Source organism: Aphelocoma coerulescens, unplaced genomic scaffold (assembly GCF_041296385.1).
Source record: "Aphelocoma coerulescens isolate FSJ_1873_10779 unplaced genomic scaffold, UR_Acoe_1.0 HiC_scaffold_231, whole genome shotgun sequence".
Classification (NCBI taxonomy): domain Eukaryota; kingdom Metazoa; phylum Chordata; class Aves; order Passeriformes; family Corvidae; genus Aphelocoma; species Aphelocoma coerulescens.
In genome coordinates, this window is record NW_027183577.1 from 71,381 (window position 1) to 93,673 (window position 22,293).

General features: G+C 60.6%; 1 protein-coding gene across 1 annotated transcript in view; it reads left to right on the plus strand.

Moving 5' to 3' along the window:
- Positions 1–21,860, plus strand: part of LOC138101274 (zinc finger protein neuro-d4-like) — a 39,964-nt gene extending 18,104 nt beyond the window's left edge. The window contains 7 exon segments of the mRNA XM_068999102.1: positions 1,867–1,972; positions 1,974–1,993; positions 5,651–5,701; positions 10,199–10,315; positions 14,820–14,932; positions 18,383–18,464; positions 21,766–21,860. Of these exon segments, the coding sequence (XP_068855203.1) occupies positions 1,867–1,972; positions 1,974–1,993; positions 5,651–5,701; positions 10,199–10,315; positions 14,820–14,932; positions 18,383–18,464; positions 21,766–21,836 (560 nt within the window). The 3' untranslated portion in view covers positions 21,837–21,860.
- The last annotated feature ends 433 nt before the right edge of the window (positions 21,861–22,293 follow it).

Genomic DNA, 22,293 nt, shown 5'->3' on the forward strand with positions numbered 1-22,293 from the left:
GTGACCGCTGAGTGACCACTGAGTGACCGCTGAGTGAGCGCTGAGTGACCGCTGAGTGACCACTGAGTGACCGCTGAGTGACCGCTGAGTGAGCGCTGAGTGACCACTGAGTGACCGCTGAGTGACCGCTGAGTGAGCGCTGAGTGAGCGCTGAGTGACCACTGAGTGACCGCTGAGTGACCGCTGAGTGAGCGCTGAGTGACCACTGAGTGACCGCTGAGTGACCGCTGAGTGAGCGCTGAGTGACCGCTGAGTGAGCACTGAGCGCTGAGTGACCACTGAGTGACCTCTGAGTGACCACTGAGTGAGCGCTGAGTGAGCGCTGAGTGACCGCTGAGTGACCGCTGAGTGACCACTGAGTGACCTCTGAGTGACCTCTGAGTGACCGCTGAGTGACTGCTGAGTGAGCGCTGAGTGAGCGCTGAGTGACCGCTGAGTGACCGCTGAGTGAGCGCTGAGTGACCGCTGAGTGACCGCTGAGTGAGCGCTGAGTGACCGCTGAGTGACCGCTGAGTGACCGCTGAGTGAGCGCTGAGTGACCACTGAGTGACTGCTGAGTGCCCACTGAGTGACCGCTGAGCGCTGAGTGACCCCTGAGTGCCCGCTGAGTGCCCACTGCCCGCTGAGTGCCCGCTGAGTGACCCCTGAGTGCCCGCTGAGTGCCCACTGCCCGCTGAGTGCCCGCTGAGTGCCCGCTGAGTGAGTGCTGAGTGCCCGCTGAGTGCCCACTGAGTGCCCACTGAGTGCCCACTGCCCACTGAGTGCCCTCTGAGTGCCCGCTGAGTGCCCACTGCCCGCTGAGTGCCCACTGCCCACTGAGTGCCCACTGCCCACTGAGTGCCCACTGAGTGCCCACTGAGTGCTGAGTGCCCACTGAGTGCCCACTGCCCCCTGAGTGCCCACTGAGTGCCCGCTGCCCGCTGAGTGCCCACTGAGTGCCCGCTGAGTGCCCACTGAGTGCCCCGAGTGCCCACTGCCCCCTGAGTGCCCACTGCCCACTGAGTGCCCGCTGAGTGCCCACTGAGTGCCCACTGAGTGCCCACTGCCCCCTGAGTGCCCACTGCCCACTGAGTGCCCACTGCCCCCTGAGTGCCCACTGCCCACTGAGTGCCCGCTGAGTGCCCGCTGAGTGCCCCCTGAGCGCTGAGTGCCCACTGCCCACTGAGTGCCCGCTGAGTGCCCCCTGAGTGACCCCTGAGTGCCCGCTGAGTGCCCCCTGAGTGCCCGCTGCCCGCTGAGTGCCCGCTGCCCGCTGAGTGCCCACTGCCCGCTGAGTGCCCGCTGAGTGCCCGCTGAGTGCCCCCTGAGTGCCCCCTGAGTGCCCGCTGCCCACTGAGTGCCCGCTGAGTGCCCACTGAGTGCCCCCTGAGTGCCCGCTGCCCGCTGAGTGCCCCCTGAGTGCCCCCTGAGTGCCCCCTGAGTGCCCCCTGAGTGCCCGCTGCCCGCTGAGTGCCCCCTGAGTGCCCGCTGAGTGCCCCCTGAGTGCCCGCTGCCCGCTGAGTGCCCGCTGCCCACTGAGTGCCCGCTGAGTGCCCGCTGAGTGCCCACTGAGTGCCCCCTGAGTGCCCACTGCCCCCTGAGTGCCCGCTGAGTGCCCGCTGCCCGCTGAGTGCCCGCTGAGTGACCCCTGAGTGCCCACTGCCCGCTGAGTGCCCACTGCCCGCTGGGTGCCCACTGGGTGCCCGCTGGGTGCCCGCTGGGTGCCCGCTGAGTGCCCACTGCCCACTGGGTGCCCGCTGGGTGCCCGCTGGGTGCCCGCTGGGTGCCCGCTGAGTGCCCACTGCCCGCTGGGTGCCCACTGGGTGCCCGCTGGGTGCCCGCTGGGTGCCCGCTGGGTGCCCGCTGAGTGCCCTCTGCGCCGTGCAGTCTGCGGGAAGCGCTACAAGAACCGCCCGGGGCTGAGCTACCACTACACCCACACCCACCTGGCCGAGGAGGAGGGCGAGGAGCCGGGGGGGGGGCGCGGGGCCCCCCCGCAGGAACCACCACAAGCGTGAGGGGGGGGCTTGGGCCTTGGGGGGACCCCTTTTTGGGGGGGTTGGGGGGGTGGGGAGGGGTCTTGGGGCGGTTTTTGGGGAGGGTTTGGGAGTGGGGAGGGGTCTTGGGGCGGTTTGGGGGGGGTTTAAGGGGTGGGGAGGGGTCTTGGGGCGGTTTGGGGGGGGTTTAGGGGGTGGGGAGGGGTCTTGGGGCGGTTTGGGGGGGGTTTAGGGGGTGGGGAGGGGTCTTGGGCCGGTTTGGGGGGGGTTTAGGGGGTGGGGAGGGGTCTTGGGGCGGTTTGGGGCGGGGTCTTAGGGTTCCTGTGCCGTTTTTGGGGGGTCCTGGGGTGGTTTGGGGGGGCTTGAGGGGGTGGGGAGGGGTCTTGGGGCGGTTTGGGGGGTCCCTGTGTCGTTTTGGGGGCGGGTTTGGGACGCTTTTTGGGGGGTTGAGTACATTTTTGGGGGGTCCTGGGGTGGTTTGGGGGGGGTTTAGGGGGTGGGGAGGGGTCTTGGGGCGGTTTTTGGGGGGGGGTTGGGGGTGGGGAGGGGTCTTGGGGCGGTTTTTGGGGGGGGGTCTTAGGGTTCCTGTGCCGTTTTTGGGGGGTCCTGGGGTGGTTTGGGGGGGCTTGAGGGGGTGAGGAGGGGTCTTGGGGCGGTTTGGGGGGTCCCTGTGTCGTTTTGGGGGCGGGTTTGGGACGTTTTTTGGGGGGTTGAGTACATTTTTGGGGGGTCCTGGGGTGGTTTGGGGGGGGTTTAGGGGGTGGGGAGGGGTCTTGGGGCGGTTTGGGGGGGGTTTGGGGGTGGGGAGGGGTCTTGGGGCGGTTTTTGGGGGGGGTTTAGGGGGTGGGGAGGGATCTTGGGGCGGTTTTTGGGGGGGGTTTGGGGGTGGGGAGGGGTCTTGGGGCGGTTTTTGGGGGGGGTTTGGGGGTGGGGAGGGGTCTTGGGGCGGTTTGGGGGGGGGTTGGGGGAGTGGGGAGGGGTCTTGGGGCGGTTTTTGGGGGGGGTTTGGGGGTGGGGAGGGGTCTTGGAGCGGTTTTTGGGGGGGGTTTGGGGGTGGGGAGGGGTCTTGGGCCGGTTTGGGGGGGGTTTAGGGGGTGGGGAGGGGTCTTGGGGCGGTTTGGGGGGGTTTAAGGGGTGGGGAGGGGTCTTGGGGCGGTTTTTGGGGGGGGTTTAGGGGGTGGGGAGGGGTCTTGGGGCGGTTTGGGGCGGGGTCTTAGGGTTCCTGTGCCGTTTTTGGGGGGTCCTGGGGTGGTTTGGGGGGGCTTGAGGGGGTGAGGAGGGGTCTTGGGGCGGTTTGGGGGGTCCCTGTGTCGTTTTGGGGGCGGGTTTGGGACGTTTTTTGGGGGGTTGAGTACATTTTTGGGGGGTCCTGGGGTGGTTTGGGGGGGGTTTAGGGGGTGGGGAGGGGTCTTGGGGCGGTTTTTGGGGGGGGTTTGGGGGTGGGGAGGGGTCTTGGGGCAGTTTTTGGGGGGGGTTTGGGGGTGGGGAGGGGTCTTGGGGCGGTTTTTGGGGGGGGTTTGGGGGGGTGGGGAAGGGTCTTGGGGCAGTTTTTGGGGGGGGTTTGGGGGTGGGGAGGGGTCTTGGGGCAGTTTTTGGGGGGGGTTTGGGGGTGGGGAGGGGTCTTGAGGCGGTTTTTGGGGGGGGTTTGGGGGTGGGGAGGGGTCTTGGGCCGGTTTGGGGGGGGGGGTCTTAGGGTTCCTGTGCCGTTTTTGGGGGGTTCTGGGGTGGTTTGGGGAGGTGGGGAGGGGTCTTGGGGCGGTTTGGGGGGTCCCTGTGTCGTTTTGGGGGCGGGTTTGGGACGTTTTTTGGGGGGTTGAGCGCATTTTTGGGGGGTCCTGGGGTGGTTTGGGGGGGGTTTAGGGGGTGGGGAGGGGTCTTGGGGCGGTTTGGGGGGGGTTTAAGGGGTGGGGAGGGGTCTTGGGGCAGTTTGGGGGGGGGGTCTTAGGGTTCCTGTGCCGTTTTTGGGGGGTCCTGGGGTGGTTTGGGGGGGCTTGAGGGGGTGAGGAGGGGTCTTGGGGCGGTTTGGGGGGTCCCTGTGTCGTTTTGGGGGCGGGTTTGGGACGTTTTTTGGGGGGTCCTGGGGTGGTTTGGGGGGGGTTGAGGGGGTGGGGAGGGGTCTTGGGGAGCTTTTGGGGTGGGTTTGGGGGGTCCCTGAGCCATTTTTGGGGCGGTTTTGGGCCGTTTTTGGGGAAGTTGAGCGCATTTTTGGGGGGTCCTGGGGTGGTTTGGGGGGGCCTGGGGAGGTGGAGAGGGGTCTTGGGGGGGTTTGGGGAGTCCCTGTGCCGTTTTTGGGGGGGTTCAGTGCATTTTTGGGGGGTCCTGGGGTGGTTTGGGGGGGACTGAGGGGGTGGGGAGGGGCCTTGGGGGGATTTTGGGGCGAGTTTGGGGGTCCTCGTGCCATTTTCAGGGGGGTTTTGGGGCGTCCTTGTGCCGTTTTTGGGGGGTTGAGCGCATTTTTGGGGGGTCCTGGGGTGGTTTGGGGGGGGATGAGGGGGTGGGGAGGGGTCTTGGGGGGGTTTGGGGCGGGTTTCGGGGTCCCTGTGCCGTTTTGGGGCGGTTTTGGGGGGTCCCAGTGCCGTTTTTGGGGGGTTGAGCGCATTTTTGGGGGGTCCTGCGGTGGTTTGGGGGGGCCTGAGGGGGTGGGGAGGGGTCTTGGGGGGATTTTGGGGGGTGTTTGGGGGGGCTTAAGGAGGTGGGGAGGGGTCTTGGGGGGGGTTTTGGGGCAGTTTTGGGGTCCCTGTGCCGTTTTGGGGGGTTCTGGGGTGGTTTGGGGGGGTTGAGGGGATGGGGAGGGGTCTTGGGGGGGTTCCTGTGCCGTTTTTGGGGGGGTTCAGCGCGTTTTGGGGGGTTCTGGGGTGGTTTGGGGGGGGTTGGGGCCGGTTTTGGGGGCTTCTGGTGGGGCTTGGACCCCTTTTGGGGGGGTTGAGGGGGTGGGGAGGAGTTTTTGGGGGGTTTGGGGGGCTCTGGGGGGCCTTGGACCCCTTTTGAGGGGGCTAGAGGGGGTGGTGAGGGGTCTTGGGAGGGTTCTGGGGGTCCTTGTGCCGTTTTTGGGGGAGTTGAGCGCATTTTGGGGGGTTCTGGGGGGGTTTGGGGGGTGGTAGGGGAGGTGGGGAGGGGTCTTGGGGAGATTTTGGGGCAGTTTTGGGGGTCCTTGTGCCGTTTTCTGGGGGGGTTCAGTGCATTTTTGGGGGGTTCTGGGGTGGTTTGGGGGGGGTTGGGGCCGGTTTTGGGGGGCTCTGGTGGGGCTTGGACCCCTTTTGGGGGGGTTAGAGGGGGTGGCGAGGGGTTTTGGGGGTCCTTGTGCCGTTTTTGGGGGGCTGGGTCACATTTTTGGGGGGTCCTGGGGTGGTTTGGGGGGTGGGGAGGGGTCTTGGGGTGGTTTTGAGGGGTTCTTGGGGGGCTGGGACCCCTTTTGGGGGGGTTAGAAGGGGTGGGGAGGGGTCTTGGGCCATTTTTGGGGGATTTTTAGGGGTCCTTGCCCCATTTTTGGGGGGTCCTGGGGGTCCCTGCCCCATTTTTGGGGGTCCCGTGGGTTCTTTGGGGAGGGGGGGTCCCTGTCCCCAATTGGGGGGGGGGGTCCCTGAAGGCCTCGGAGCCCATCCCGAATATTTGGGGTGGGGGGGATTTTGGGGGGGGGGGTCTCACCCCCTTTTTGTGCCTCTGCCTCCCCTCAGAGTTTTACAAAGAGTTAAACTGGGTCCCCGAAAACCAGCGCAGGAACACAGGTACCCCAAAATCACCCCAAAAACACCCCCAAACACCCCAAAATCACAAAAAATCACCCCGAAACACCCCAAAATACCCCAAAATCACCCCAAAAACACCCCAAAATCACAAAAAATCACCCCAAAACACCCCAAAATACCCCAAAATACCCCAAAACCACCCCAAAATCACAAAAAATCACCCCAAAACACCCCAAAATCACAAAAAATTACCCCTAAATCACCCCAAAACACCCCAAAACAACCCAAAACCACCCCTAAATCACCCCTAAATCACCACGAAACACCCCAAAACACCCCAAAATCACTCCAAAACACACCAAATCACACCAAAACACCCCAAAACACACAAAATCACCCCAAATCACCCTTAAACACCCCAAAACCACATGAAAAACACCCCAAAACACCCCAAAACACCCCAAAATGACCCCAAATCACCCCAAAATCACCCCAAAGCACCCCTAATTCACCCCAAATCACAAAAAATCACCCCAAAACACCCCAAAATCACAAAAAATCACCCCAAAACACCCCTAAATCACCCCCAAAACAACCCCAAATCACCCCAAATCACACCAAATCACCCCAAAATGACCCCAAATAACCCCAAAGCACCCCTAAATCACCCCAAATCACCCTTAAACACCCCAAAACCACATGAAAAACACCCCAAAATGACCCAAAATCACCCCAAAATCACCCCAAAGCACCCCGAAATCACCCCAAAATCACCCCAAATCACACAAAATCACCCCAAAATCACACAAAATCACCCAAAATGCCCCAAAATACCCTCAAGCACCCCCAAATCATCCTAAAATGCTCTAAAATACCCCCAAATCACCCCAAAACACCCCAAACACTCCAAAATTACCCCCAAATGCCCCAAAATACCCCAAACCAACCAAAATGCCTCAAAATCACCCTAAACCACCCCAAAATCCCCCAAACCTGCCCCAAACCACCCTAAAACTCCCCCAAATACCCCCAAATCCTCCAAACACCCCCAAAACTCCCCCGAATCACCCCAAAACCTCACGAAAAACACCCCCAAAACACCCTAAATTACCCCAAAATGCCCCAAAATATCCCAAAACGGCCCAAATCAGCCCGAAAATCACAAAATCACCCTAAAATCATCCCAAAACACCCCAAAATGCCCCAAAAACCTGAAAATAACCCCAAATCACCCCAAATCACCCCAAACCACCCCAAATTACCCCAAAATCACCCCAAACCCACCCCAAAATCGCCCCAAAATGCCCCAGATTAGCCCTAAACCACCCCAAAATCCCCCAAACCACCCTAAAACTCCCCAAAATACCCCAAATTCTCCAAACACCCTGAAACCGCCCCAAAACACCCCCAAATCACCCTTAAACACCCCAAAACCACATGAAAAACACCCCAAAACACCCTAAATTACCCCAAATCACCCCAAAATGCCCCAAAACACCCCCAAACCGCCCTTAAACACCCCAAAACCACACGAAAAACATCAAACACCCCCAAATCACCCCAAATCCCCCCAAAACACCCCCAAACACCCCAAAACGCCCCCAAACACCCCAAAATACCCCCAAAACATCCTAAAATCACCCCCAAACACCCAAAGCACCTTCCAATACCCCAAAAACACCCCAAAACACCCGAAAACGCCCCCAAAGACCCCAAAACGCCCTAAAATCACCCCAAAATGCCTGAAAGCACCCTAAAATACCCCCAAACCCATCCCAAAATCCATCAAAGCTCCCTAAAATCACCCCAAAAAAATGCCCCAAAACACCCCCAAATGCCCCAAAACGCCCCAAAATGCCCCAAAACACCTCCAAAATGCCCCAAAACACCCCAAAACACCCCAAAAATGCCTCAAAACACCCCCAAACGCCCGAAAACGCCCCAAAATGCCCCAAAACACCCCCAAAGCCCCAAAATGCCCCCAAACACCCCCAAAACGCCCCAAAAATGCCTCAAAACACCCCCAAACGCCCCAAAATGCCCCAAAATGCCCCAAAACACCCCAAAATGCCCCAAAACACCCCCAAAACCACCCCAGAAATGCCTCAAAACACCCCCAAAACGCCCCAAAGCACCCCCAAAACGCCCCAAAAACGCCCCAAAAATGCCTCAAAACACCCCCAAAACATCCCAAAATGCCCCAAAATACCCCAAAACGCCCCAAAAATGCCTCAAAACACCCCCAAAACACCCCAAAATGCCTCAAAACACCCCCAAACACCTCCAAAATGCCCCAAAACACCCCAAAAACACCCCAAAAATGCCTCAAAACACCCCCAAATGCCCCAAAACGCCCCAAAATGCCTCAAAACACCCCCCAAACACCCCAAAATACCCCAAAAATGCCTCAAAACACCCCCAAACACCCCAAAAACCACCCCCAAATCACCCCAAAACGCCCCAAAAATGCCCCAAAACACCCCCAAAACACCCCAAAATGCCCCAAAACACCCCCAAAACACCCCCAAAATGCCCCAAAATACCCCAAAAACAACCCCAAATCACCCCAAAACACCCCAAAAATGCCGCAAAACACCCCCAAACACCCCAAAATGCCCCGAAACGCCCCCAAATCACCCCAAATCACCCCAAAAATGCCCCAAAACGCCCCAAATCCAGCCCTAAACCCCCCCCCCAGCCCCAAAAACCAACCCCAAACTGCCCCAAATTCACCCCAAAACCAACCCCGACCCCCCCAAACACCCCAAGAACCGGGGGGGGCTCTGGGGGGGCTCTGGGGGGTTTTGGGGGGCTCTGGGGGGGTCTCTGAGGGGATTTTGGGGGCGTCTGGGGGGTTTTGGGGGGTTCGGGGGGTCCCTGGGGGGATTTTGGGGGGATTTTGGGGGATTTCGGGGTCTGGGGGGGTCGTTTTGGGGGGGTTTTGGGGCGGATCTTTTGGGGGTCTCTGGGGGGGTTCAGGGGGTCCCTGAGGGGATTTTTTGGGGGGGTCTGGGGGTTTTGGGGGGATTTTGGGGGATTTGGGGGTCTGGGGGGGTCTCTGGGGGGTTTGGGGGATGTTCAGGGGGGTTTTGGGGGGATTTGGGGGGTCTGAGGGGGTTGTTTTGGGGGGTCGTTTTGGGGGGAATCTTTTGGGGGATTTGGGGGGGTTCAGGTGGTCTCTGGGGGGATTTTGGGGGGATTTTGGGAGATTTGGGGGTCTGGGGGGTCGTTTTGGGGGTCTCTGGGGGGGTTCAGGGGGTCCCTGGGGGGATTTTGGGGTCTCGGGGGGGTTCAGGGGGTCCCTGGGGGGATTTTGGGGGGTTCAGGGGGTCCCTGGGGGGATTTTGGGGGGCTCGGGGGGGTTCAGGGGGTCCCTGGGGGGATTTTGGGGGGCTCTGGGGGGGTTCAGGGGGTCCCTGGGGGGATTTTGGGGGGCTCCGGGGGGGTTCAGGGGGTCCCTGGGGGGATTTTGGGGGGCTCTGGGGGGGTTCAGGGGGTCCCTGGGGGGATTTGGGGGGGCTCGGGGGGGTTCAGGGGGTCCCTGGGGGGATTTTGGGGGGCTCGGGGGGGTTCAGGGGGTCCCTGGGGGGATTTGGGGGGGCTCGGGGGGGTTCAGGGGGTCCCTGGGGGGATTTTGGGGGGCTCGGGGGGGTTCAGGGGGTCCCTGGGGGGATTTTGGGGGGCTCGGGGGGGTTCAGGGTGTCCCTGGGGGGATTTTGGGGGGCTCTGGGGGGGTTCAGGGGGTCCCTGGGGGGATTTTGGGGGGCTCTGGGGGGTTCAGGGGGTCTCTGGGGGGATTTTGGGGGGCTCTGGGGGGGTTCAGGGGGTCCCTGGGGGGATTTTGGGGTCTCCGGGGGGGTTCAGGGGGTCCCTGGGGGGATTTTGGGGGCTCTGGGGGGGTTCAGGGGGTCCCTGGGGGGATTTGGGGGGGCTCTGGGGGGGTTCAGGGGGTCCCTGGGGAGATTTTGGGGTCTCCGGGGGGGTTCAGGGGGTCCCTGGGGGGGATTTTGGGGGGCTCTGGGGGGGTTCAGGGGGTCCCTGGGGGGATTTTGGGGGGCTCCGGGGGGGTTCAGGGGGTCCCTGGGGGGATTTTGGGGTCTCCGGGGGGGTTCAGGGGGTCCCTGGGGGGATTTTGGGGGCTCTGGGGGGGTTCAGGGGGTCCCTGGGGGGATTTGGGGGGGCTCGGGGGGGTTCAGGGGGTCCCTGGGGGGATTTTGGGGGGCTCCGGGGGGGTTCAGGGGGTCCCTGGGGGGATTTTGGGGGGCTCGGGGGGGTTCAGGGGGTCCCTGGGGGGATTTTGGGGGGCTCGGGGGGGTTCAGGGGGTCCCTGGGGGGATTTTGGGGGGCTCTTGGCGGTTTTTGGGGTCTTTTGGGGGATTTCAGATCTGGGGGGGTTCTTTTTTGGGGGGCTGTATCTTGGGGGGGGGGGGGATCTCGGGGTTTTTTTGGGGGGGGGGTCTTTTGGGGGGGGCGCTCCGAGGTTTTTGGGGTGGGGGTTTTGGGGTCCCTCCCCCACATTTTTGGGGGTCTCCCCAGGCCGCCCCGCCCCCCCCGGGCCGCCCCCCGAGGGTCCCTGCGACTTCTGCGCCGGCGGAGCGCGGGCCCGGGGAGCCGAGGAGCAGCTGATCGCCTGCGCCGACTGCGGCCGCGCCGGTGCGGGGACACCGCGGGGATTTGGGGGGATTGGGGGGGATTTGGGGGGACATCGGGGGGATTTGGGGACATTGGGGGGTTTGGGGACATTGGGGGGGTTTGGGGACATTGGGGGATTTGGGGACATTGGGGACATTGGGGGGGATTTGGGGGTTTGGGGACATCGGGGACCGAGGAGCAGCTGATCGCCTACGCAGACTGCGGCCGCGCCGGTGCGGGGACACCGCGGGGGGATTTGGGGGGATTTGGGGGGATTTGGGGGGTTTGGGGACATTGGGGGATTTGGGGACATTGGGGGGATCGGGGGGATTTGGGGGGATCGGGGGGGTTTGGGGACATTGGGGGATTTGGGGACACCGGGGAGCCGAGGAGCAGCTGATCGCCTGCGCCGACTGCGGCCGCGCCGGTGCGGGGACACCGCGGGGGTCTGGGGGGATTTGGGGGGACATCGGGGGGATTTGGGGGGTTTGGGGACATTGGGGGATTTGGGGACATTGGGGGGATTTGGGGGGATCGGGGGATTTGGGGACATTGGGGACATTGGGGGGGATTTGGGGGTTTGGGGACATTGGGGAGCCGAGGAGCAGCTGATCGCCTGCGCCGACTGCGGCCGCGCCGGTGCGGGGACACCGCGGGGGCACCGCGGGGATTTGGGGGGATTTGGGGGGATTTGGGGACATTGGGGGGGTTTGGGGACATTGGGGGATTTGGGGACATCGGGGGGATTTGGGGACACCGGGGGATTTGGGGACATTGGGGACATTGGGGGGGATTTGGGGGTTTGGGGACAGCGGGGAGCCGAGGAGCAGCTGATCGCCTGCGCAGACTGCGGCCGCGCCGGTGCGGGGACACCGGGGGACACTGAGGGGACACCGGGGGGTTTGGGGGGATTTGGGGACATTGGGGGGGTTTGGGGACATTGGGGGATTTGGGGACACCGGGGGTTTGGGGACATTGGGGGATTTTGGGACATTGGGGGGATTTGGGGACATCGGGGACCGAGGAGCAGCTGATCGCCTGCGCCGACTGCGGCCGCGCCGGTGCGGGGACACCGCGGGGGTCTGGGGGGTTTGGGGGGATTTGGGGGGATTTGGGGACATTGGGGGGGTTTGGGGACATTGGGGGGTTTGGGGACATTGGGGGATTTGGGGACATTGGGGACATTGGGGGGGATTTGGGGGTTTGGGGACAGCGGGGAGCCGAGGAGCAGCTGATCGCCTGCGCCGACTGCGGCCGCGCCGGTGCGGGGACACCGCGGGGGTCTGGGGGGTTTGGGGGGATTTGGGGGGATTTGGGGACATTGGGGGGGTTTGGGGACATTGGGGGGTTTGGGGACATTGGGGGATTTGGGGACATTGGGGACATTGGGGGGGATTTGGGGGTTTGGGGACAGCGGGGAGCCGAGGAGCAGCTGATCGCCTGCGCCGACTGCGGCCGCGCCGGTGCGGGGACACCGCGGGGGTCTGGGGGGTTTGGGGGGATTTGGGGGGATTTGGGGACATTGGGGGGATTTGGGGGGATCGGGGGGGTTTGGGGACATTGGGGGATTTGGGGACATTGGGGGATTTGGGGACATTGGGGGGGATTTGGGGGTTTGGGGACAGCGGGGAGCCGAGGAGCAGCTGATCGCCTGCGCCGACTGCGGCCGCGCTGGTGCGGGGACACCGCGGGGGTCTGGGGGGATTTGGGGGGATTTGGGGACATCGGAGGGGTTTGGGGACATTGGGGGGATTTGGGGACATCGGGGGGATTTGGGGGGATCGGGGGGCTTGGGGACATTGGGGGATTTGGGGACATTGGGGGGCTTTGGGGACATCGGGGACTGAGGAGCAGCTGATCGCCTGCGCCGACTGCGGCCGCGCCGGTGCGGGGACACCGCGGGGGACACCGGGGGGACATCGGGGGGGTTTGGGGACACTGGGGGGATTTGGGGGGATCGGGGGGGTTTGGGGACATTGGGGGGATTTGGGGGGATCGGGGGGGTTTGGGGACATTGGGGGATTTGGGGACATTGGGGGGGTTTGGGGACATTGGGGGATTTGGGGACATCGGGGAGCCGAGGAGCAGCTGATCGCCTGCGCCGACTGCGGCCGCGCCGGTGCGGGGACACCGCGGGGACACCGGGGGGACACCGGGGGGATTTGGGGACACTGGGGGGACACTGGGGGGATTTGGGGACATCCGGGGGGACACCGGGGACATCGGGGGGGTTTGGGGACATTGGGGACACCTGGGGACATTGGGGACATCCTGGGGGATTGGGGACATGGGGACACTGGGGAGATTGGGGACACTGAGGGGGATTGGGGACACCTGGGGACATCGGGGGGACATTGGGGACATCGGGGGGACATTGGGGACATCGGGGGGATTGGGGACACTGAGGGGACATTGGGGACATCATTGGGGACACTGAGAGGACACCAGAGACATCACTGGGGACACTGGGGGTGTTGGGGATATCGGGGGATTGGGGACATCGGGGACATTGGGAACATCGGGGGGGATTGGGGACATGGGGGGGATTTGGGGACATTGGGGGGATTGGGGACATTGGGGGGATTTGGGGACATTGGGGACATCGGGGGGGATTTGGGGACATCGGGGGGATTTGGGGACACTGAGGGGACATCAGGGGGATTTGGGGACACCGGGGGGACATCGGGGGGATTTGGGGACATTGAGGGGACACCGGGGGGATTTGGGGACACTGAGGGGATTTGGGGACACCAGGGGGACATTGGGGACACTGAGGGGACATTGGGGGGATTTGGGGACACCGAGGGGACATCGGGGGGATTTGGGGACACTGAGGGGGGATTTGGGGACACCGAGGGGACATCGGGGGGATTTGGGGACACTGAGGGGATTTGGGGACACTGAGGGGACACCGGGGGGATTTGGGGACACTGAGGGGATTTGGGGACACTGAGGGGACACCGGGGGGATTTGGGGACACCGAGGGGATTTGGGGACACCAAGGGGACACCGGGGGGATTTGGGGACACTGAGGGGACACCGGGGGGATTTGGGGACACTGAGGGGATTTGGGGACACCAAGGGGACACCGGGGGGATTTGGGGACACTGAGGGGATTTGGGGACACCAAGGGGACACCGGGGGGATTTGGGGACACTGAGGGGACACCGGGGGGATTTGGGGACACCGGGGGGATTTGGGGACACTGAGGGGGGATTTGGGGACACTGAGGGGATTTGGGGACACTGAGGGGATTTGGGGACACCAGGGGGACATCGGGGGGATTTGGGGACACTGAGGGGATTTGGGGACATCGGGGGGATTTGGGGACACCGAGGGGACATCGGGGACATCCCTGGGGCGTTGGGGACCTCGGGGTCTGGCTGCGTTTGGGGTTCAGGGATTTGGGGAGATTTTGGGGGAATTTTGGGGTTTTGGGGCTGGGGGGGTTGTGGGGGTATTTTTGGGGAATTTTTGGGGGGGGGGGGATTTGGGGGTTTTTGGGATCCCTGTGGGTCCGGGTTGGTTTTTGGGGTGATTTTGGGGGGTTTGGGGGTTATTTTTGGGGTATTTTTGGGATTTTTATGGGGTTTTTGGGGTGTGGGGTTTTTGGGGTTTATTTTGCGTTTTTTAATGGAGTTTTGGGGGGGGGTTAGGGTGTTTTTGGGGTAAATTTGGGGCTTTTATGGGGTTTTGGGGGTGTGGGGTTTTGGTTTTTTTTTTTTTTGCGTTTTTTAATGCGTTTTTTGGGGTGGTTTTTAGGGTGTTTTTGGGGTAAATTTGGGGTTTTTGGCGCCCAGGGCTCCCGTCGTGCCTGCAGCTCTCGCTGGCCGGGGGGGGATTTTGGGGGTTTTGGGGTTGTTTTTAGGGAATTTTGGGGGGATTTGGGGGGGATTTTGGGGTGTGGGGTTTTGCGGGGGTTTTGGGGGGGTTTTGGGGGTGTTTTTGTGGTATTTTTGGGGTAAATTTGGGGTTTTTGGCGCCCAGGGCTCCCGTCGTGCCTGCAGCTCTCGCTGGCCTTGGGGGGATTTTGGGGGGATTTCGGGGGTTTTGGGTTTTTTTTTAGGTGTGGGGTTTTGGGAGTTTTTTGGGGTGGTTTTGGGGTATTTTTGGGGTAAATTTGGGGTTTTTGGTGCCCAGGGCTCCCGTCGTGCCTGCAGCTCTCGCTGCCCAGGGGGGGATTTTGGGGGGATTTTGGGGGTTTTGGGGTGTGAGTTTTAGGTGGGATTTTAGGGTATATTGGGGGTATTTTGGGGGGTTTTGGGGTTTTTTGGGGGGTGTGGGGTTTTGGGGGGGTTTTCATGGGGTTTTTGGGGTGGTTTTGGGGTATTTTTGGGGTAAATTTGGGGTTTTTGGCGCCCAGGGCTCCCGTCGTGCCTGCAGTTCTCGCTGGCCTTGGGGGGATTTTGGGGGGATTTTGGGGGTTTTGGGGTTTTTTTAGGTGTGGGGTTTTGGGGTTTTTTTGGGGTGGTTTTAGGGTATTTTGGGGGTATTTTTGGGTAAATTTGGGGTTTTTGGGGCCCAGGGCACCCGTCGTGCCTGCAGTTCTCGCTGGCCATGGCGGCGGCCGCGCGCTCCTACCGCTGGCAGTGCATCGAGTGCAAGTCCTGCAGCCTCTGCGGCACCGCCGAGAACGACGTGAGAGCCGCCCCAAATCCGCCCCAAACAGCCCCAAATCCGCCCCAAAACGCGCCCCAAAAGCAGCCTCGAAATGCCCCCAAAATTCCCCGGATAATGAACCCCAAAAATCCATCCCAAATATCCCAAAACCACTGAAAAAATACCCCCAAACCACCCCAAATCCACCCCAAAATACCCAAATACAGCCCAAAATACCCCAAATCCACCCAAAATACCCCAAATCCACCCCAAAATGCCCCAAATCCGCCCCAAACAGCCCCAAATCCGCCCCAAAACGCGTCCCAAAAGCAGCCTCGAAATGCCCCCAAAATTCCCCGGATAATGAACCCCGAAAATCCACCCCAAGTACCCCAAAACCACCGAAAAAATACCCCCAAACCACCCCAAAATCCACCCCAAAATACCCAAAATCCACCCAAAATACCCCAAATCCACCCCAAAATGCCCCAAATCCGCCCCAAATAGTCCCAAATCCACCCCAAAATACCCCAAATCCACCCCAAAACAACCCAAATACAGCCCAAAATACCCCAAATCCACCCCAAAATGCCCCAAATCCGCCCCAAATAGTCCCAAATCCACCCCAAAATACCCCAAATCCACCCCAAAACAACCCAAATACAGCCCAAAATACCCCAAATCCACCCCAAAATGCCCCAAATCCGCCCCAAATAGTCCCAAATCCACCCCAAAATACCCCAAATCCACCCCAAAACAACCCAAATACAGCCCAAAATACCCCAAATCCACCCCAAAATGCCCCAAATCCGCCCCAAACAGCCCCAAATCCACCCCAAAACGCGCCCCAAAAGCAGCCTCGAAATGCCCCCAAAATTCCCCCGATAATGAACCCCGAAAATCCACCCCAAGTACCCCAAAACCACCGAAAAAATACCCCCAAACCACCCCAAATCCACCCCAAAATACCCAAATACAGCCCAAAATACCCCAAATCCACCCCAAAATGCCCCAAATCCGCCCCAAATAGTCCCAAATCCACCCCAAAATACCCCAAATCCACCCCAAAACAACCCAAATACAGCCCAAAATACCCCAAATCCACCCCAAAATGCCCCAAATCCGCCCCAAATAGTCCCAAATCCACCCCAAAACGTGCCCCAAAAGCAGCCTCGAAATGCCCCCAAAATTCCCCGGATAATGAACCCCGAAAATCCACCCCAAGTACCCCAAAACCACCGAAAAAATACCCCCAAACCACCCCAAAATACCCCAAGTCCACCCCCAAACAACCCAAATCCACCCCAAATCCACCCCAAATCCACCCAAATCCACCCCAAATATCCCAAATCCACCCCAAAATCCCCAAAATACCCCCAAATCCACCCCAAAATGCATCCCAAAATACCCCAAATCCACCCCAAATATCCCAAATCCACCCCAAAATCCCCCTAATCCACCCAAAATACCCCCAAATCCACCCCAAAATGCATCCCAAAATAACCCAAATCCACCCCAAAACCGCCCCAAATCTCCCCAAATCCACCCCAAATCCCCCAAACCACCCCAAATCCCCCAAACCACCCCCAAAATACCCCAAACCACCCCAAAAATACCCCAAAACCACCCCAAACCACCCCCAAACCACCCCAAACTACCCCAAAACCACCCCAAATCCCCCAAACCACCCCAAATCCCCCAAACCACCCCAAAACTCCAAGGGGGGAACCCCAAAATCCCCTTGAAATGCCCCAAATCCCCCCCAAAACCAGCCCGGGACCCCCCAGAGCCCCTCAGGGACCCCCAAAACCCCTCAAGGATTCCCCAAAAACTCCCGGGGACCCCAAAATCTCCCCGGGGTTCCCAAAAATCTCCCTGGGAACCCCCAAAATCCCCCAAATTCCCTCAAATCATCCCCCCCGAACCCCCTGGGAACCCCCAAAATCCCTCAGGGAACCCCAAAATCTCCCTGGGGGACCCCAAAATCTCCCTGGGGGACCCCCAAAACCCCTCAGGGAACCCCAGAATCTTTCAGGAACCCCCAAAATCCCCCTGGAACCCCCAAAAATCCCCCCGGGACCCCCTAAAATCCCTCTGGGAGCTCCAAAATCCCCATGAGGACCCCCCAAAATCCTCCAGGAACCCCATAAATCCTCCAGGAATCCCCAAAATCCCCCTGGGACCCCCAAAATCCCCCTGAGGCCCCCCAAAAATCCCCCTGGGATCCCCAAAAATCCCCCTGGGACCCCAAAATCCTGCAGGAACCCCCAAATCTCCCTGGGACCCCCCCAAATTCCCCTGGGACCCCCCAAAATTCCCCTGGGGGACCCCAAAATCCTCCAGGAACCCCCAAAATCCCCCTGGGAGCTCCAAAATCCCCATGAGGATCCCCCAAATCCGCCTGAGGACCCCCCAAAATCCCCCTGGGGTGACCCCAAAAATCCCCCCGGGAACTGCAAAATCCCCATGGGACCCTCCAAAATCCCCCTGGGACCCCAAAATCCCCCCTGGGACCCCCCAAAAATCCCCCCTGGGACCCCCCAAAAATCCCCCCTGGGACCCCAAAATCCCCCTGGGAGCTCCAAAATCCCCATGAGGACCCCCCAAAATCCCCCTGGGGGACCCCAAAATCCCCTTGGGGGACCCCAAAATCCCCTTGGGCGACCCCAAAAATCCCCCTGGGAGCTCCCAAATCCCCCTGGGACCCCCCAAAATCCTCCAGGAACTCCCAAACTCCCCCTGGGACCCTCCAAAATCAACCGGGGGCCCCCCAAAATCCCCCTGGGGGACCCCAAAAATCCCCCCTGGGGGACCCCAAAATCCTGCAGGAATCCCCAAATCCCCCTGGGACCCCCCAAAATCCTCCAGGAACCCCCCAAAATCAACCGGGGACCCCCCCAAAATCCCCCCTGGGGTGACCCCCCAAAATCCCCCCGGGAACTCCAAAATCCCCCTGGGACCCCCCAAAATCAACCGGGGACCCCCCCAAAAATCCCCCCTGGGACCCCAAAAATCCCCCTGGGAGCTCCCAAATCCCCCTGAGACCCTCCAAAATCAACCGGGGGCCCCCCAAAATCCCCCTGGGGGACCCCAAAAATCCCCCCTGGGACCCCAAAATCCTGCAGGAACCCCCGAATCCCCCTGGGACCCTCCAAAATCAACGGGGGGACCCCCCAAAAATCCCCCTGGGACCCCAAAATCACTGGGGCGACCCCAAAATCCCCCTGGGAGCTCCAAAATCCCCATGAGGACCCCCCAAAATCCCCCTGGGGGACCCCAAAATCCCCTTGGGCGACCCCAAAATCTCCCCGGGACCCCCCAAAATCCCCCCCAAACTCCAATTTCCCTCAAATCCTCCCCTGGGAACGACCCCAAACCCGCCCAAATCCCCCCCAAACCTCCCCGGGACGCCCCCAAACCTCCCGAGGATCCCCAAAACTGCCCGGGGGGGTCCCCAAACTCCGTTTTTTGGGGTGTCCCCCCCCCCAGGACCAGCTGCTGTTCTGCGACGACTGCGACCGGGGCTACCACATGTACTGCCTGAGCCCGCCCATGGGCGAGCCCCCCGAGGGTACCGCGGGCCCGGCGGGGCGGCTGGGGGGGTTTGGGGGGGTTTGGGGGGGATTGGGGGGATTTGGGGGAATTTTGAGGGGGATTTTAGGGGATTTTAGGGGATTTTAGGGGGATTTTAGGGGGGGATTGGGCAGGTTTTAGGGGGGATTGGGGGGATTTGGGGGGATTTTGAGGGGGGTTTGGGGGGATTTGGGGGAGATTTGGGGGATTTGGGGGGGATTTGGGGGGATTTGGGGGATTTTAGGGGGATTTTAGGGGGATTTTAGGGGGGTTGGGGGGGCTTTGGGGGATTTGGGGGGGATTTGAGGGGATTTTGGGGGGATTTGGGGGGATTTGGGGGGGATTTGGGGGGATTTGGGGGGAATTTAGGGGATTTTGGGGGGATTTTAGGGGGGATTGGGCGGGTTTTAGGGGGGATTGGGGGGGTTTGGGGGGATTTGGGGGGATTTTGAGGGGGATTTGGGGGGGATTGGGGGGATTTGGGGGATTTTAGGGGGATTTTAGGGGGATTTTGGGGGGGTTGGGGGAGTTTTAGGAGGGATTGGGGGGGTTTGGGGGAATTTGGGGGATTTTAGGGGGGATTTGGGGGGATTTGGGGGATTTTAGGGGATTTTGAGGGGGATTTGGGGACATTTGGGGGATTTGGGGGGAATTTAGGGGGAATTTGGAGGGATTTGGGGGGAATTTGAGGGGGATTTGGGGGGATTTGGGGGATTTTAGGGGATTTTGAGGGGGATCTGGGGGGATTTGGGGGGATTTTAGGGGGATTTTAGGGGGATTTGGGGGGGCTTTGGGGGATTTGGGGGGATTTGGGGGGAATTTAGGGGGGATTTGGGGGGAATTTAGGGGGGATTTGGGAAGGATTTGGGGGGGGTTGTGGGGATTTGGGGATTTGGGGGGGATTTGGGGGAGATTTGGGGGATTTGGGGGATTTTAGGGGGATTTTAGGGGGGTTGGGGGGGCTTTGGGGGATTTGGGGGGATTTGGGGGGATTTTGGGGGGTTTGGGGGGATTTGGGGGGGATTTGGGGGGAATTTAGGGGGGATTTGGGAAGGATTTGGGGGGGATTTGGGGAATTTGGGGGGAATTTTGGGGGGATTTGGGAAGGATTTGGGGGGGGGTTGTGGGGATTTGGGGGATTTGGAGGGGATTTGGGGGGGTTTGGGGGGACTTGGGGGGATTTGGGGGGATTTTAGGGGGGATTTGAGGGGGTTCGGGGGGGAATTTTGGGGGGATCTGGGGGGATTTGGGGCGATTTTGGGGGAATTTAGGGGATTTTATGGGGATTTTAGGGGGGGATTGGGCAGGTTTTAGGGGGGATTGGCGGGATTGGGGGGGATTTGAGGGATTTGGGGGGGATTTGGGGGGAATTTGAGGGGGATTTGGGGGGTTTGGGGGGATTTTGGGGGGATTTGGGGGATTTTGGGGGGAATTTAGGGGATTTTAGGGGGATTTTAGGGGGGGATTGGGCAGGTTTTAGGGGGGTTTGGGGGGATTTGGGGGATTTTAGGGGGGATTTTAGGGGGGGTTGGGGGATTTTAGGGAGATTTTAGGGGGTGGGGGGGGCTTTGGGGGGTTTTGAGGGGGTTTTGGGGGATTTGGGGGGGATTTGGGAACGTAGGAAGAGAATTTAGGGGGGGTTTGGGGGATTTAGGGGTGTATTGGGGGATTTTGGGGGGATTTGGGGGTGTTTGGGAATGTAGGAAGGGAATTCAGGGGGATTTGGGGGTGGATTTGGGGGGGTTTGGGAGGATTTGGGGGGATTTGGGGGGATTTTGAGGAGATTTGGGGGGTTTTAGGGGGATTTGGGGGATTTTAGGGGCATTTTGGGGGGATTTTAGGGGATTTGGGGGGAATTCAGGGGATTTTAGGGGGATTTTGAGAGGATTTGGGGGGGAATTTGGGGGATTTGGGGAGATTTTGAGGAGATTTGGGGTATTTTAGGGGGGATTTTGGGAGGATTTGGTGGGGAGTTTGTGGGGTTTGGGGGGGTTTGGGGGGATTTGGGAATGTAGGAAGGGAATTTGGGGGGATTGGGGATTTAGGGGGGTATTGGGGGATTTTGGGGGGATTTGGGGGATTTTGGGGTGGATTTGGGGCTATTTTGGGGTGATTTTAGGGGGGATTTTGGGGGGATTGGAGGGATTTTTGGGGGATTTTGGGGGATTTGGGGTAGATTTGGGGTGGATTTGGGGTGGATTTCGGGTGGATTTCGGGCAGATTTGGGGCGGATTTGGGGTGGATTGGGGTGGATTTGGGTGGATTTGGGGTGGATTTGGAGTGGATTTGGTGGGGATTTGTGGGGATTTGGGGTGGATTTGGGTGGATTTTGAGTGGATTTAGGGCGGATTTGGGTTGATTTGAGGTGGATTTGGGTGGATTTGGGGCGGATTTGGGGCGGATTTGGGGCAGATTTGGGGCGGATTTGGGGTGGATTTGGGGCGGATTTGGGTGGATTTTGGGCAGATTTGGGTTGATTTGGGGCGGATTTGGGGTGGATTTGGGGGGATTTTTTGGGGCGGATTTGGGGGGATTTGAGGTGGATTTGGGTGGATTTTGAGTGGATTTGGGGTGGATTCAGGGCGGATTTGGGGCAGATTTGGGGTGGATTTGGGGCGGATTTGTGGGGATTTGGGGCGGATTTGAGGCGGATTTGGGTGGATTTGGGTGGATTTGGGTTGATTTGAGGTGGATTTGGGGTGGATTTGGGCGGATTTGGGGCGGATTTGGGGCAGATTTGGGGCGGATTTTGGGCGGATTTGGGTTGATTTGGGGTGGATTTGGGGCGGATTTGGGTTGATTTGAGGTGGATTTGGGTGGATTTTGAGTGGATTTGGGGCGGATTTGGGGCGGATTTGGGGCGGATTTGGGTGGATTTTGGGCAGATTTGGGTTGATTTGGGGCAGATTTGGGGTGGATTTGGGGGGATTTTTTGGGGCGGATTTGGGGGGATTTGAGGTGGATTTGGGTGGATTTTGAGTGGATTTGGGGTGGATTTAGGGCGGATTTGGGGCAGATTTGGGACGGATTTGGGGTGGATTTAGGGTAGATTTGGGGTGGATTTGGGGCAGATTTGGGGTGGATTTGGGGCGGATTTGGGGCGGATTTGGGTGGATTTGTGGGGATTTGGGGCGGATTTGAGGTGGATTTTGAGTGGATTTGGGGCGGATTTGGGGCGGATTTGTGGGGATTTGGGGTGGATTTGGGGCGGATTTGGGGTGGATTTGGGGGGATTTGGGGCTTTTCCCTTTCCCCGCGCATTTTGGGCTGAAATCCCGGCGTTTTGGGTGCCCCCGCAGGGAGCTGGAGCTGCCACCTGTGCCTGAGGCAGCTGAAGGAAAAGGCCTCGGCCTTCATCACCCTCACTTAGGGGGGGCCCAAAACCCCCCAAAAAACCCCCCAAACCCCCCCAAAAAACCCCCAAAACCCCCATAACCCCCCCAAAACTCCCCCAAAAAACCCCAAAACCCCCCCAAAAACCCCCCCAAAATCCTTCAAAAGCCATAACAGAGCTGGGGGGGGGGGGGGAGGGGAAATTCGGAATTTTGGGGAGGGCGCCGGAAAATTTTGGGGGGGGTGGAAGTGTTGCATGATGGGAAAAAGGGGGGCCCCTCCCCCCCCCCCGCGCCCCTCCCCCCCCTCCCCGGGGTCATTTTGGGGAGGGGGTGGGGATTTTTTGGGGGGGGAGGGGGGGGGGTTGTGGTGTTGTCAAGGGGGGGTTGTGGGGGGGGGGAGGGGTCTCTGCCCATCCCCCCCCCTCCCCTCTCACCGCGGGGGGGTTTTTTTTTGGGGGGTTCCCCCCCCTCCCCGCCCCTCCCCCCCCCCCC